At 38.2% G+C, this 15,918-nt stretch overlaps 1 protein-coding gene across 8 annotated transcripts in view; it reads right to left on the bottom strand.

Annotated features, from left to right (window-relative positions):
* The window catches only part of myo18ab (myosin XVIIIA b), a 296,427-nt gene that overhangs the window by 12,792 nt on the left and 267,717 nt on the right, over window positions 1-15,918 (bottom strand). For 6 of the 8 annotated variants that reach the window (XM_048612570.1, XM_048612571.1, XM_048612573.1 and 3 more), the window contains 3 exons: window positions 11,176-11,361; window positions 9,450-9,589; window positions 8,711-8,755 (listed from right to left, as the gene is read on the bottom strand). In XM_048612570.1, the coding sequence (XP_048468527.1) occupies window positions 8,711-8,755; window positions 9,450-9,589; window positions 11,176-11,361 (371 nt within the window). The remainder of the gene's footprint in view (window positions 1-8,710; window positions 8,756-9,449; window positions 9,590-11,175; window positions 11,362-15,918) is intronic. The other 2 variants (XM_048612572.1, XM_048612577.1) reach the window with 1 other exon arrangement.

Genomic DNA, 15,918 nt, shown 5'->3' with positions numbered 1-15,918 from the left:
GCTGGTGCGTTCTTCATATCAAAGGGCATTGCTTTAAATTGATAAAGTCCATTTGGGGTTACAAATGCAGAAACTTCTTTTGTGCTCTCTGACAAAGGTACTTGCCAGTAACCATGGACTAAGTCCAACTTGGTGATGTAAGTGACTTGTCCAATTTTTTCCACACAGTCCTCCAGCCTTGGAATTGGGTACGAGTCCGATTTAGTTACGGTGTTGACCTTCCAGTAATCCATACAGAACCGCTAAGTATCATCAGGCTTCAGAACCAACACTATTGGCAAACTCCATTACATTGACTCGCTCGATGACGCCTTCTTGCAGCATTGCTTCCACTTACTTCTGTAACGGCGCGCTTTAAGAGGATTAAGCCTGTAGGGGTGTTGTTTTATCAGAACAGCATTCCCTCCTTCAACCTCATGCATTATAGTACTAGTCCTCCCCATTCTATTCCCACTTATGTCCTCACATTTCTGCAACAAGCCTTTCAATTCAGTCCTCTGTTCCTGAGACAGATAGCTCACTATCCTATCCCATTCTCTAACTTCCTCATTATTTAACTTACTTTAAGGCACATCAAAATCAAGTGATTCAGATTCTGATTCCTCACTTTGAGTGGCAGTAACTAATACCTGTTTCTCTGGTTCCCTATCCTTGTCATAGTAGGGTTTCAACATATTCACACAACATACCTGATAAAGCTTCTTTCTATCTGGCATCTTTACCAGTTAAATTCACCTGACTCAACTTCTTCTCAATTTATAGGGACCACTGTACCTTGCTTTGAAGGGGTCGCCTACAAATTTTATCCCCACGAACAAACATTTGAATTTTAGATTTCCTATCTGCTTCTTGCTTCATTAGATGCTGTGCCACCTTCAGATGTTGTCTAGCTAATTCACTGACTCTGTTTAATCTTTGTCTCACCTCAGATACATAATCCAACTCCGAAACCTCCGACTTGGAACCTATCAACCTTTCCTTAATTAATTGTAAAGGCCCTCTTACTTCGTGTCCGAATATCAACTCAAATGGAGTAAACGGAGTCGATTCATTCAGGGTATCTCTAAAGACAAGCAATATGAATGGGATAATTTTATCCCAATCATTTGGGTAATCCTGGCAATAAGCTCTCAGCATGGCCTTTTGGGTCAGATGCCACCATTCCAATGCTCCCTTGAATTCAGGATGGTGCACACTTGATTTAAAATGTTTGATGCCTACACTATCCATGACCTCCTTAAATAGTTAGGCAGTAAAACTGGACCCTTGGTCTGACTGAATCTCCCTTAATGTGTAAAGAAAACAACCAACTCCTCCACAGTTTCTGAAGAACCGTCCAGACCCGAAACGTCAGCTTTCCTGCTCCTCTGATGCTGCCTGGCCTGCTGTGTTCATCCAGCTCAACACCTTGTTATCTCAACTCCTCCACAACCCTTTTTGCCTAGACACTCCACAAATGGAATTGCCTCCAGAAATGTGGTAGACACATCCATTATGGTTAGCAAATACTGCTTCCCACTTTTGGTTTTAGGGAGGGGACCTGCACAATCAATCATTACCCGTGTCAAAGATTCTTCAAATATGGGAATTGGCAAAGGCATTGGTTTTATCACTGCCTGAGGCTTTCCTACCATTTGACACGTACGGCAGAATTCAACCACATCCTTACGCAATCCAGGCCAATAAAAGTGCTTTTGTATTTTAGCCTGACTCTTCCTCGCTCCTAAATGACCTCCTACCAGTAAATCCGTGTGCAATATTTCCTGCCTGTATGCTACTGGCAACACAATCTGGTGCACTTCCACCTGTTTCTCCTCTGCACTAATCTGCCAAGGTCTCCATATTCGCCTTAGGATTCTATCCTTAAGATAATAACACTCAGGAATACATTGTGATTCTTTTTCCAAGTAAGCTTTATGATATAGACCTTTTATTGTCTCATCTTTTTGTTGTAGCTCCAGTAATCTTTCATTGACCATTTCATCAAAAAGGGTGTCAGCTAACTGGACCTCAACTCCTTCATCTCGCTTTGGTTTTCCCCTCTTGCTTTAACCTTTGACTGTGGGATCTCGTCACCACAGAGTCTGCAAAAATTCCAGGGTATTTTTCTTTTAATTCCTCAGTTGCCCGGTTTTCCTTCAGCTTCTCCACTACAAGGGGCGTCATTCCGACTTTTGTTCCTGCCAGGTCGTTTCCAAGAACAAATTGTATTCCTGGAATTGACAATCTTTCAATCATTCCCACTTTCATTTCCCCAATCTTGATTGGACTTTCCAACCTGATCTTACAAAGGGAAGTGCTAAATCTCTTATCCACCTATTTCACAGACTCCTGCTCTATTGGGTAACATTCCAGAAGGAGTGCAAATACTTTCATCTCTTACTATTAGAGACTGACTAGCTCCCGTATCTCTCAATATTGTAACTTCTTTACCTTCTCCCCCTGTTCTTGCTGAGCAAACCTTACCCACATAGGTGAAGACTTTGAAGAGATCAGGCACTGTCTTACTATCTAACCTGTAACTAGGTTGTGCATTCTCCTGCAGCTCCTCAACTCCTTTTGGGATTTCCTTCATTACCTCAACCAATCCCACTGGTTTAGCATCTTTTACCACATCCTTATTCCCACTGCCTTTCTTAAACCACCAGCACTGTGATTTTGTGTGTCCTACTTATTACAGTGAAAAGACCTGAAGCCTCTTGCCTCTTTTTCATCTTCTTGGGTTTCTTTTTTGACTTGTGCTGAACTGCTCCCAGTGTTATCTACTTTTTGCTTTTCATTGAAGGATCTCCCTTTTTCCCAATTTCTATCCCTCATGGAATGAAACTGTTGTCGGAAACTAGATTTCGATTTATGGATTAATACATATTCATCCACCATCTGTGCAGCTCCTCTTACTTTGGTAATGTTCTGTTCCTCAATAGGAGTTCTTATTATCTCTGGAGGTGAGTTTTTAAAACTCCTCCAGCAGAATAATCTCTCTAAGATCCTCATTTGTCTTTTCAATCTTTAATGCTCTCACCCATCTATTGAAGTTGCTCAGTTTAATTCTTTCCAACTCGACGTGACTCTGACCTGGTTCCTTCTATGTGTTTCCAAATTGTTGTCTATATGCTTCTGGTACCAATTCATAGGCACTCAAAATAACGTGTTTAACCTCGTCATAATCTCTTGACACCTGATCTGACAGCACTACAAACACCTCACATTCCCTGCCTACCAACTTAGTCTGAATTAACATTACCCACATATCCTCTGGCCAATTCATCTGCCTAGTCAGTTTTTCAAATGAAATGAAAAAAGCTTCTACATCTTTTTCATCGAATTCTGGTGCTGTTTTAACATATTTGCATATATTCCTACCACATCTTTAGCTGTGATGGGTTTGTTCAGCATCATACTCCTCACTAAACCTATCTTTTACCTTCATCTCCATCCTTGTAAATTGACTTTCCTGTTCAATTTGCAACTTCAAGTTCAAACTCTTTCTCCCTCTCCTCTCTTTCCTTTTACTCAGCTTAGAACCATGTCTCCCTTTCTTTATCTTTTAACATGGATCTTCCTTCCCCTTCTGTTTGTAACTGTAATTCAAACTCTCTCACCTCCCTTTCATTCTCTAACTCCAGTTGTCTCATTTGCAATCTAAGTTTTTCTAACTCCACTGCACTTGCTACTTCTCTGATATACCTAATTGCTTGACTAACTCCATTACGATTTCAGCTTTCCTTTCATCCAGAGTTAAACTCAATTCTAATCTGCTTGCTAATTCTAATAGAATATCCTTCCTCTGCTTTTCTAAACTTTCTTGGGAAATTTGGGAAGCATCTTCAAACCCCAAAACTTCTTTAGCAATGTTAAAAGCCATTTCCCTCACTTTTAATTTAACCTACCATGAGTAACCAAAATTAAACAGATTTTTCTCATTTAAGTTTTACTTAAAGATCTAGGACACTAATCTCCAAGTCTGTTTGAATCTGTCCAAGTCCATTCAGATCCTGTACATGAACTGTCCAAATACCAGACTGGATCTGTCTAAATCAGTCCAGATCCAGGACTTGAACCCCCAATTTTTGTTATGAAAGGCAATGGCCTAACCCCTCTGACAATTAAACTAAAACACAAGCCCCAATCTTTTTTGAGGGGATTAGGGGTTCCACTCTAATGATTACCCCTGAAACACCCAGAGAAGCTCATCTTTCCCCTCGCAATCTATTACAAGAGTGGTTAAAAGAAAGAACATCCCTGATCACCACTTTACAAGTAACATGAAACAATTTATTTAACCTAACAATGAACAAATTAACAAAATTACTAACAAACCGACAATTCCCGCTTAAACTACTAACTGCTCTCTAACTGTTCTAAATTCTACTGGAATGCTGTTTAATAAAGACAAGTCCCCTTAATATGAACCCAATTAATAAGAAGCAATAAATTATAACTTAATCTCTCCAAATTCGCACAGACTGTCTTCTGGAATATTGTCGTCTCCAGTCTCTTCACAAACATCTTTCTTCCGCTAATTCTGGGATGTCAGGGATGTTTTATCTCTATAATTTCTTCATTGAGGACTTTGAGCTAAACTACCATGGTACCTTCGATTAATTAGATGGGCCTTCTCTGACAACTGGCTGACGGCAGATTCTCAGATGGCAGTTGGCTCTCTCCGATTTTCCAAATGCCCTCGTCTTATATCCCCATATTGACATAATCAAATTCTTATAATATGATTGGTTTCAGGTTGTCAACACCATCAGATTTACATTCAATTGGCTTTGAATCGCTGAGTTTGGTTTTAAGTTAATTGGTCAAATTCAAACTCATTGTCACAACATCAGAACAAGACTGCTGTTTTGCCTGCCACCTGTAAGGCTTTTTTCCCAATGCAGTTGTTTCACTTTTTGAGGCTCTCTGTACTAGCAACTTCAGTGCTGCTCACAGACATACTTTTTTTAAAAATTTGTAACTACAGACAAAGCACAAATCTCTTGAAGGAACCATACATTATAGCTTCCTGCCTTCCACTTCACAACCACTTCACCCAATTTCGTAATACTATCGCATCGATACCATCTTTGATTACAAGTGATACTCCTCTGCATTTACTTAGCTTCCAAACCTTCGAATGTCATGTAGTTAACTACAACTGTATAATTCAATGACAGCTTCACAGTTTGGTGAGAATGCACTGCTTTTCAAGACCTTCACTCTAACCAAAGGAGCAAATCATCTAAGAAACTACAGGCTAGCTCCAGATAAGTCTGAGAAAATTATGAGCTCTACTTATATTACTTTCTTCTTAATCTGTACCTCGTTTTGGGGGTGACTGAAAGGATGTATGGGTTGCATTAGTGATGATACATTTTCAAACCTCTGAGGCAAATGTGAGATAGTATATAACTTTCTTTAGTTTAAAACTCACAGAAAAACATGCTGTTGGAATTCTTAAAATTGGGACAACTATCCTGACAGAAAGAAATATCTAACATACAAAATACATTGATCACAGGCAGCAAGAAAATAAATTTTGTCTGTGGCATGTTATTATGTTCCAATTGCGTCGCATCTTCAGAAAGTTGAATCGAAGAGATTGGTAGGCTACTTTTATCACTACAACCATAAATGGAAAGTGCACACCCAAGGGAAAAAAAGGTTGAGTACAATGCACGTTAAATAAGCTGTGCTTTGGAAGGAGTAAAATTTCTATTGCACAATAAAGACATAACGTGAAAGTATGTTGTTGGAAATGAGCTAAGTACTTTGTTTTGTTTCATTTTTCAAGTTTATGTGAACAAAATCAGAAGATATTTTCTTCATATATTAATGGAGCATTATGCAATAATTGCATCAGCTTTCTGGACAAAAAGGAAAGTTTTAATCCATTTTCACTGACCTGAACATGTAAAAGGTTATTCTAAAACATTTTCTTGTGATCAAGGTGAAAGGTGTTCATTTTGGGAAGAACAATGGTTTCCATTTCAGGTATTGAGCACCAGCACTAAGTCAAGTATAGGACAGATCCCTTACTAAGACCAATTTGAAAATTCTTCCCCATTAGCCATATTATTTTGTGCTACATGCTCATGCCCACCAAGAAATTTATTGAGACTACCTAAACTCTTTCCACATAGGATCTTTACTGACAGCAGACAGAAAACTTCTATCACATCAAAATGGGCTAAATTTAAATGCAAGTTACAAGGAAGAAAAAGCCAGTTCTTCATCTATTCAGTTACCTAATTCCCACAATCCATTTTTAAAAAGGTACATAATACAACAACAGGTAATTTCTAAAGGTCTTGTTGCATAATAGTAGTGCCCCTCGGCAGAAAGTCCAGGTTTATGACCTACCTCGGTATGTGATGAACACGGAGTTGTGTCATAACAGAAACAGACTGAGTAAAACAAAAATCTGATGAACTACCATATTTAGTTCAGGTCTTTGTAGTTAATTTTTTCATCTTTAAAATTACACTGCAATTAGTAAAAAAATGAAATCAGTAGCTCCATAGGGAGACAATGGTCTTGTGGAATAGACAATATTGACACTGGATTAGTAATCCAGTGCAATGGTCCCAGGTAATGTTCTGGGGACTCAGGTTCAAATTTTGCCATGGCAGATGGTGGGATTTGAACTCAATAATAAAAAAAAATCTGGAATTAAGAGTGTAACGATGACCATGAAACCATTGTCATTTGCTGGTAAAAGACATCGGGTTTGCTTACAAGCCTTAGGGAAAGTAACTGTCATCCTTACCTGGTCTGCCCTACATAAGACTCCAGACCACCAGCAATGTGGTTGACACTTAACTGGGGCACTTAATCCAATGAAGGATGAGCCTGTCATTTATATAAATAATTTGGATAAAAATATAGAAGGCATGGTTAGTAAATTTGCAGATGACACCAAAATTTGGTGGTATAGTGGACACTGAAGAAGATGATCTAAGATTACAAACAGATCTTAATCAATTGGGTCAATGGGCTGAGGGCTGGCAGATGGAGTCTAATTTGGATAAGTGCAAGGTATTGCATTTTGGTAAGACAAACAAGGGAAGACTTATTCAATTAATGGTAGTGGCCTGGGTAGTACTGTAGAACAGAAAGACCTAGGGGTTCAGATACACAATTCTTTCAAAGTTATAGGGTGGTTAAGAAGTCATTTGGCATGCTTGCCTTCATTGTTCAGACCTTTGAGTATAGGAGTTGGGACATCATTTTGAAGTTGTACAGGATGGTGGTTAGGCCTCTTCTGGAGGACTGTGTGAAGTTAGAGTCTAGAGAACGGAAACAAACCCTTCGGTCCAACCAGTCCATGCCAACCATAATTCCAAACTAAACTAGTCCTACCTACCTGCCTGCCCTTGGCTTATATCCCTCCAAACATTTCTTATCCAAAATGTCTTTTAGACATTATAACTGTACCCGCATCCACCACTTCCTGTGGAAGTTCATTCCACACATGAACCACAATTCTGGTCAACAGTTTTCTGAACAATTTTCTGAAGAAGGGTCCCGACCCGAAACGTCAACTTTCCTGCTCCTCTCATGCTGCCTGGCCTGCTGTGTTCCTCCAGCTCCACACTGTGTTATCTCTGACTCCAGCAGCTGCAGTTCTTACTATCCCACAATTCTGGTCACCCTGTTATAAGAAGGATATTATTAACGTGGAGAGGGTTCAGAAAATCTTTATGGGGAAGTTGCTGGGAATGGAGGGTTTGAGTTATAAAAATAGGCTGGGAATTTTTTTCATGGAGCACAGGAGATTGAGGGGTGATCTTAAAGAGGTTTAGAAAATCATGACAGGCATAGATAAGGTGAATAGCAAAAGGTCTTTTCTCTAAGATGGGGGAGTTAAAAACTAAGGGGCATATTTTTAAGGTGAGGAGATTTGAAAAGGACATGAGAGGCAACTTTATTTTAAACACAGAGAGCGTGGTTTGTGTGGGGAATGAACTGCCATAGGAAGTGGTAGATGCAGGTGCAGTTACAAAGTTTAAGAAACATTTGGATAAGTACATAAATAGGAAAATTTTGGAAGGATATGGGCCAAATGAGGGCAGATGGGACTAGTTGAGTTTGGGGACATGGTCAGCGTGGACCAGTTGGAGCAAAAGGCTTGTTTCCATACTGTATGACTCTATGGCCATGTCTAGTGCATAAAAGAAAAGAATGTGAAATTATATTAACTACTGTAAAACTATATCTACTACGTAAATACAATTTATTTGCCTGGATATGTATAATGGCAATGAAATTCCTATTAGTTACTGCAGTTTTAAACTTAGTTACGAGCACTGTTAGGAAAATTTAATTGATGCACTCAATTGTGTTCTTGTTGATAACCCACTAAACATGATATAATTATAATAAAGTATACAAAGTGTTTTATATTGGCTTTAAAATTGTTCACAGAACAGATACTTTTTGGATCACCATTAGAAGTACATTGAACTTTGTTGTTCTATCGTTTTTCACAAGCTGATGTCCTTGATATTGACAATTATTGTATTGAATAACCCAAATAAATTAGCCTAAATAATACTACTTCTTGAAAAGGGTAGGCATCTCATTTGGTAGAATTGTTTTGATTCATACACACGTGCACTCTTCTGCTTTAAATCTAATGTCATGCAAGTAGGAAACAAAGTTAACATCATGCTTGGGTTAGATTTGGATATGTTTGAAGTCATTCACTTAGAGTTCTCACATTTTATTCTTTCTTCTCTGATACTTTGCCACCATATCTTGCAAACTGTAAATAAAAGTAAGCACAAAATGCCCAAAAATAAACAATTCTGGGGTGCAGAAGGGGAGATAACTTGATACACATGAATAATGTACACAAGAAAACGCTATTGCAAATAAATTGACAAATATAAAAAGGAAATGAAGACAAACATTCCACGAACAGTGGCTCAAATGAAACTGCCTTTGTTTTAAAAGGTATATTGATTGTGCACATCTAAAATTTAAAGTTAAAACAAATTTTTAAAAAAAGCCAAGCTAACTAATTAGATTTTTGTTAAAACAAAATACATACGAATTTCTAAGGCACTTTTTCTATATATTGACTAAATTATTAGCACTTATGTACACTACTGAAAACTATTTCCTGAACTTCACATAGCAACACAATGAAATATTGCAGCACAACACTGCTACTAGAAACTGAGCTTATAGTTTTGCTTGAAATTTTAAACGTGAGAAATGTTTTTATCATGCAGCCAAACAAGATTGAAAAGTTGTCCAAAATATTGTTCTGAGGCTAAAGATATTGCGTATAGGTGTTAAAACTAAAGTCTGCCCAAAATGTCATAGCAGGCAATTGCAGAAGGGTGATATTTTTTATGCTGTTTACATCTTTGATACAACGTTTGTCTAGGTAGATATGAAAACAAAATTGTGAAAAACAAAACTTCAAATCACGCCCGAGATAGACAAGATACCTGTTGATAAGATCTTCGTTTTCATCACTTTCCATTTCATCTTCAATTGCTGCTTGCAAATCTCCAATTCTTTTAAAAGCAAGTTTAAGGTCAGACTGTAGGCTCTGATTTGCAGCTTCAAGGCTTTCAATATCCATTTCCTATGAAAGAAACCCAAGTGATGGATTGATAAAATGTCTTCAAATAAGGAAAAACTTACAATCCTTCCTACTTACTACCTATAAGTCTCTGTTCAAAAGTGCACATGAACATGACAGGGCTTGGGGTTCATGGCATTTGAAGTATATTGCGAATAAATGTGAGGTTAGCAAAAACAGACAGGCAGATTATTATCTGTATGGCGATAGATTGAGAAAAGGAGGTGCGCAATGAAACCTGGGTGGCCTTGTACTTCAGACACTGAAAGTAAGCATGCAAGTGTAGCAGGAATGAAGAAGGCAAATGGTATGTTGACCTTCATAGCGAAAAGATTCAATTACAGGAGCAGGGAAGCCTTGCTCCAATTGTACAGGATCTTGGTGAAATCATACATGAAGTATTGTGTGCTGTCGTGGTCTCATCTGAGGAAGGATGTTTTGGCTATGGAAACAGTACAACTAAGGTTTACTAGACTAATTTCTGGGATGGCAGGGTTGACATATGAAGACTGACTTGATCGGTTAGGACCATATTCACTGTAATTTAGAAGAATGAAGGGGACCTCATGGAAACCTATAAAATTCTAACAGGACTAAACAAGGTAAATGCAAGAAGGATGTTCCTGATGACCAGCAGTTCAGAATGACTGTCACAGTTTGAGGATATGAGACAGGCCATTTGGGACTGAGATGAGGAAAAATTTCTTTATCCAGAGAGATGAGCCTGTGGAATTCTCAGCCACAGAAAGCACTGAAGTTAAAATATTGAATATTTCAAGGAAGTATTAAATAACCTTCTTAGAATGAAAGGGATGAAAGGGTATCGGAACAAAATACAGAGTTGGATGACCAGCCATGATCATAATAAGTGTGGGAGCAGGTTCAATGGCTGAATGGCCTACTCCTGCTCTTATTTTTTTGTTTCTACATTTTTCATAGTTCTGATCATCAACAAGGTAGGGTCATGCAAATTCACTCATTATTTAGGTTGACATCAAAAACTGCCATTTAGATGAGGCAGCCGATTCCCTCTTTAGCCAAAAGAGAGATATCCTAGCTTACCATCATGTTACAAGCCAAAAAAAAAATAGTCCTAGCAAGGTGATAGCACCTACAAATGCTTTTTTTCTTTTAAAAAAAAAGTGTAATGGTGCCTTTTAGTACAAGGAATAATTCTGATGTATATAATTTCAGTACATTTAATTGCATGATTCAGTGACTGTAAATGTACAGTCACCTAATATATCTGGGAACTATCTAGAACTTGCATGAGATAGCTCTGCAATAGATAATGTGCACTTGCGTAAATACACAATTGTTTCCTTTTCAGATTAGGAGTAACTCAGTTAACCTATAGCTTTGTTAATATTGTTTAATAGTAAAACTCCAACAGCTGCATTGCTAAAAATTTACGTTCTTCAAATATTAAAACTACTAATGACATAGCATTTTGACAGTTATTTAAAAATGGTACTTTCTTTGTAATCATTATTTCTTTACACAAATACAGGCTCAGTTACACTTCTTTCTACTATTGAATAAATAATAAATAAACAAGCAGTTGTCACATAGAATAAACGTTCCTATACCAGCTCATGTTTTTTCCGACTGGCTTCAGCTTCCTTCTTGCTAAGTTCTCCCAGTTCCTCCTTTATATCCCTGTGCTGCCGTTGCAATCGCTTATTTTGCTCCTTTTCCCGATTTTCAGCAGCTGCCCTCTGATCTCTTTCTTCTCCCAGCTTTTCCAGGTTTTCCTTGAGACGACTAACTAGGGTCTGTGCAACAACAGTAAAAACGTGAGCAGCTACTGAAAGGCATTCTTAGCAACTTTTCATGTCTCAGAACAAAAACTATTCTAATACAGCTCCGGTCTTCATTCAAACTTTCAGGAATTTTATTTTTCCGGTTAAGATGAGGGGAAAACATGAATTAAACACTGTTGTATATAGAAATTATGTTTAGCTCGTTTTACTTTTCTCCCTAGCTCTCGGAGCCCTACTGGGCATGAGCCTAGGCAGGAGTATTCCAGAAAATGGTACCTTGGAATTCAGAGTTAAACACTGAAACAGAAGTAACTAGAAAATAGAAGGAGGATTCTGATAACACCAGCACTGACAATTTTCCATGGAAATAGGAACTGCTATTAACTGATTTTCCTCGCACTAGACCAGAGTGCTTCACGATAAATGTAGAGCACGATCTAAAATTGGTTGATTGAGAAAGAACCTGCATTTAAAAAGCATGCATCACATTTTCCAGAAACATCCCAAATCAATTAACATACATTTAATTGCACTGAAGTACATCACATCATTCATTGAAGTTGGCATACAGATCTGTAGGAATTAATGTCCATTTGATGACAGCAACTCAAAAATAGTTAAAGGTGTGGCTTGTACATCTTTGTTGCTGTAACTTGGTTTGTTAATGTCTAACTCGCACAATGGCAACTATATTAAAACTGGACCATAACAATAAATGCATGATACAAATAATAAAATGAAGGATATGAACTTCAATATACAGGTATGTTATCTCAAATTCGCCTATCCAGAAATAAGATGTTTTATGCTGAGCGCCGCACACTTACAGCATTTATTTGCATTCAGCAGGCACCTTTGACACCATTTATCAATATTCAACTCATTTGTGGGGTGGTCGATTGAAACTTTCACTGAAAATGTGCAATTTGAAGAAAGACCAGCAATCTACTGAGAGTTCACATGTGTTCGGTAAGGAGTAGTCCAAAATGTAGGAAAGTCTAAAAACAAGCATGGCCTTGATCTCAAGGGTGAAAAATTTAGAATACTTAAATTATTTCTATATAGTAATAATTAAAACAATCAAAATGTATTTAGTCCATAACTGCAAATACATCCCTATGAATACTGACTGTTTACCATATTTCAAAATGTAAAAGCTTGATCAATAATTAATGTAACCCTGTTGGATTAAAGTCTCATTTTTTATTAAGTAATTACTGAATGCAGTTCAGAAAATAAGTCATTAAAAAGTCCATCAATAAACAAACAGAAAATTGTGTTCAATTGGAAGGAGATATTTTCAATGTAAATGTGAACACATTACCAAGACGCAAACACTCACTCATTACTGATGGGGAAAAAAAATCTCCTGTAATGATAACATAAAAGGTAATGACTACTTAAGGCCAATTGTTGGGGCCTAACAGATTTTACAATCAGACTGTGGGGGAAGGAACTTTTGCAACTGCTGCTGTGGCCTACCAGTGGCAGGAGGAGTTTGGGGGTTGGGGCTTTTTTTTGGGGTTGGGTGGGGGCGAGTCGGGTACAGGGAGAAGTTGTGTTGCTCTAGGCAGGGTTAGCAGACACCCTGCTTACCTGGTTTCAGCTGTAACCTCAGGCCACTATTTGAAGGAATTCATTTTCCACAATAGTGGCCCAGCTACTGGATCCATCTTGTATTTAAAAATGTTGTGAGCAGATGGTGCAGTTTTGAGGTGCATCAATCCCCGTTTACTTGCAGAACTATTATCGTTCCACTTGTAATCTGGAGAACCTCATATTTGTCCTTTAGGTTCCAGAGTTCATCTTCCAATCTTAACTCAATGGCCAGCCTACCCTTTGGTCATTAGTTGGCTAATGTTAGTGAAAATCTGAGATGAGTGCATTATGAGCGTCTGGCCCCCATTTGAATGTACTGGGAGGATCCCAAGATTCTTAGAAGTTGCAGCAGGAGTAGTGGGTGGGAAAGAGAGAGAAGAAAGAGAGGTTCTTCCCACACATTAACAGCGGGCTGCCCGGAGAATCGCATGGATGAGATTTAAAGGCTGAAATACAGGAGAAACTGCAATCTGGCTGCAAGCAACTTGGAACTCGGGACAAACATCTCAATTTTGCCTATTTAAGGCCAAAATAAATAGATTCTTATCAGCAGGGGAATCAAGGACTATAGAGAAAGGGCAGGAAAGTGGATGTGGGGAATGTTGGATCAGCTATGACTACTGAATGGTGGAGCAGGCTTGAGGGACCAAATAGCCTACTCCTATTCCTATTTCTTATGGTCTTATGGGATGGTCCCATATCATCTGGGACAGTTGTTTATCCTGAATCTTATTGTGGACTTGACTTCCTTCCTTGCCCACAAAAAGTCTTTACTTCTTAGTCAATTAAAAATCTATCCAAATCAACTTGGCCTTCACATCTCTGTGGAAGAAAACTCCAAAGATTACCAATAGTCAGAAAAAAATTATTTCTCATCTCAATCTTAAATGGCAGATCTTTTAGTTTTAAACTGTGGCCACTGGTTCTACATGTTCCCATGAGAGGAAACATCTGCTTTTCTAGTCAGTGTGTCAAAGTGAGCAACCTGATCATTTTTCCACATTATACTCATCTGACAAATTTTGGCTCTTTCTTAACATATCCAAACCACATTGCAGACTCTTTGTATACTCCTCACAACTTTCTATCTTACTCAGTTTTGTCTCAAGAGCAAACTGACTACAGCATAGCACATCCTTTCATCCAGTTTACTAATATGGATTATAGATTGTCAAGACTCCAGCAGTCTCTATAGCCCTCCACTATTTGCAGTTTGCCAACCTGAATATAACCCATTTATCCTATTGCTTCTTCTAGCACAGTGGTTTGCACTGCTGCATCACAGCATCAGAGACACGGGTTCAATTCCAGCCTTGGGCAACTGTCTGTGTGGAGTTTGCACGTTTGACGTCTGCATGGATTTCCGCTGGGTGCTCCAGTTTCCTCCCACAATACAAAGATTGTGCAGGTTAAGTAGATTGGTCATGTTAAATTGCCCCGTGGTGTCCAGGGTTGTACAGGTTAGTTGCATTAGCCATGGTAAATGCGGGGTTACAGGGATAGGGTGAGATGCTCTTCAGATGATCAGTGTAGACTCAATGGGCTTAACAGAATCCCTACTGTGCAGAAAGAGGCTATGTTAATAATCTGCCATATTACTATCTGCTCTTCTCTTCTGCAAGTAATTTTTTAAAAATGTGCTACCTTAATCAATACCTTTCAGAAATCCACATACACTACGTCTACTCATTCTCTTTCATTCACCTTGCTTTTTTACAGCCGTAAAAGAACTCTAATAAATTTTTCACATAAAATTTTCCTTACTGAAAACCTTATTGACTCTGTCTGACAGTTACAATGATTTTCTAATTTCCCCAGCTGTACTTCCTAAATAATGCATTCCTGCAATTTCCCGATAACAGATGTTAAATAAGTGACCTACAATTTCCTTATATCGTCTCCCTCTCTTCCTAAAAGCAGTGTCAAATGTGTGATTCTTCAACTCACTGGAGGATTCCAGAATTTAGGTAATTTTAGAAGATTGCTGAGTTTTATGCTTCCAATCGGAGGTGCAAATTACAAACGGAAGAATCTAACGGTTTTCATGAACTCTGGTTAATTAGTTCAGCCTATTCTAAACTAAGTTACAGCTCACCTAATTTCGATGGCAGAAAATGCACCCTTACTGTCAAACTTGAAAGGGGAAGTATAACGTTAGAGATAGGTATCAGTGTGTTTGATCCCATGCTCCTTGATGACTTTGCCAATTAGGAACATACAAACGAAAGTGATGGAAACTGCGCATCATGCCCTGAGGTTCAATTTAGGAGATTACGTAATATGTGGGAGAAGTGTTGGAGGTAATATATCTATGAGAGGACAGGCACAAATGAAAGCAAGCAAGAATAACAATAATGCAAAAATGCTGGGAGGAGAGCTAAAAGAAGAGAGAAGGCAAAAATCAAACAGATCATTATTCTATTGTGATTTTGCTTCTGTTATTGTTGGTATATTCCATCCACACAATAAATTGCAAAACTAGATACAGACTTCTCTATTGAAGAAATTTGATATTATAATAGTGTATAGAATAACAAACAAAAATATCAACCATATTCTGAAACGAGGGTGAATGCTTTTAGAAAGTTGGAGTAGCAATGGACAGGCTGATTGGATGCACAGATCATTATTTTCCTTATGGACTTCAGGCCAAAGTAAAAGAGTGGTGAAAGTGATATTGATCCTTAAAGTGTATGACTGGGGAATTAATAACACAAAAACAAGGAAATGATCTGGGATGGGTGATAAATACTGGCCTAGCCAGTGATGCCCTCATTCCTGAATGAATTTTTTTTTAAGGAAAAGGCAGACTTGAACAAATATCTTGGGAAAAATTGTGCCTGGGGCACAAAGGAAGGAGGAACATAAATCAATCATGATCACTAGAGGAAAAAATAACTTGGGAAAACTAATGGGACTAATGGCAGAGATAGTAGGAACTGCAGATGCTGGAGAATCCGAGACAACAAG

The sequence above is a fragment of the Rhincodon typus genome, chromosome 26 (genome assembly GCF_021869965.1).
Source record: "Rhincodon typus isolate 14 chromosome 26, sRhiTyp1.1, whole genome shotgun sequence".
NCBI classification, from domain to species: Eukaryota; Metazoa; Chordata; class Chondrichthyes; order Orectolobiformes; family Rhincodontidae; genus Rhincodon; species Rhincodon typus.
This window is presented reverse-complemented; position numbering and strand designations above follow the sequence as displayed.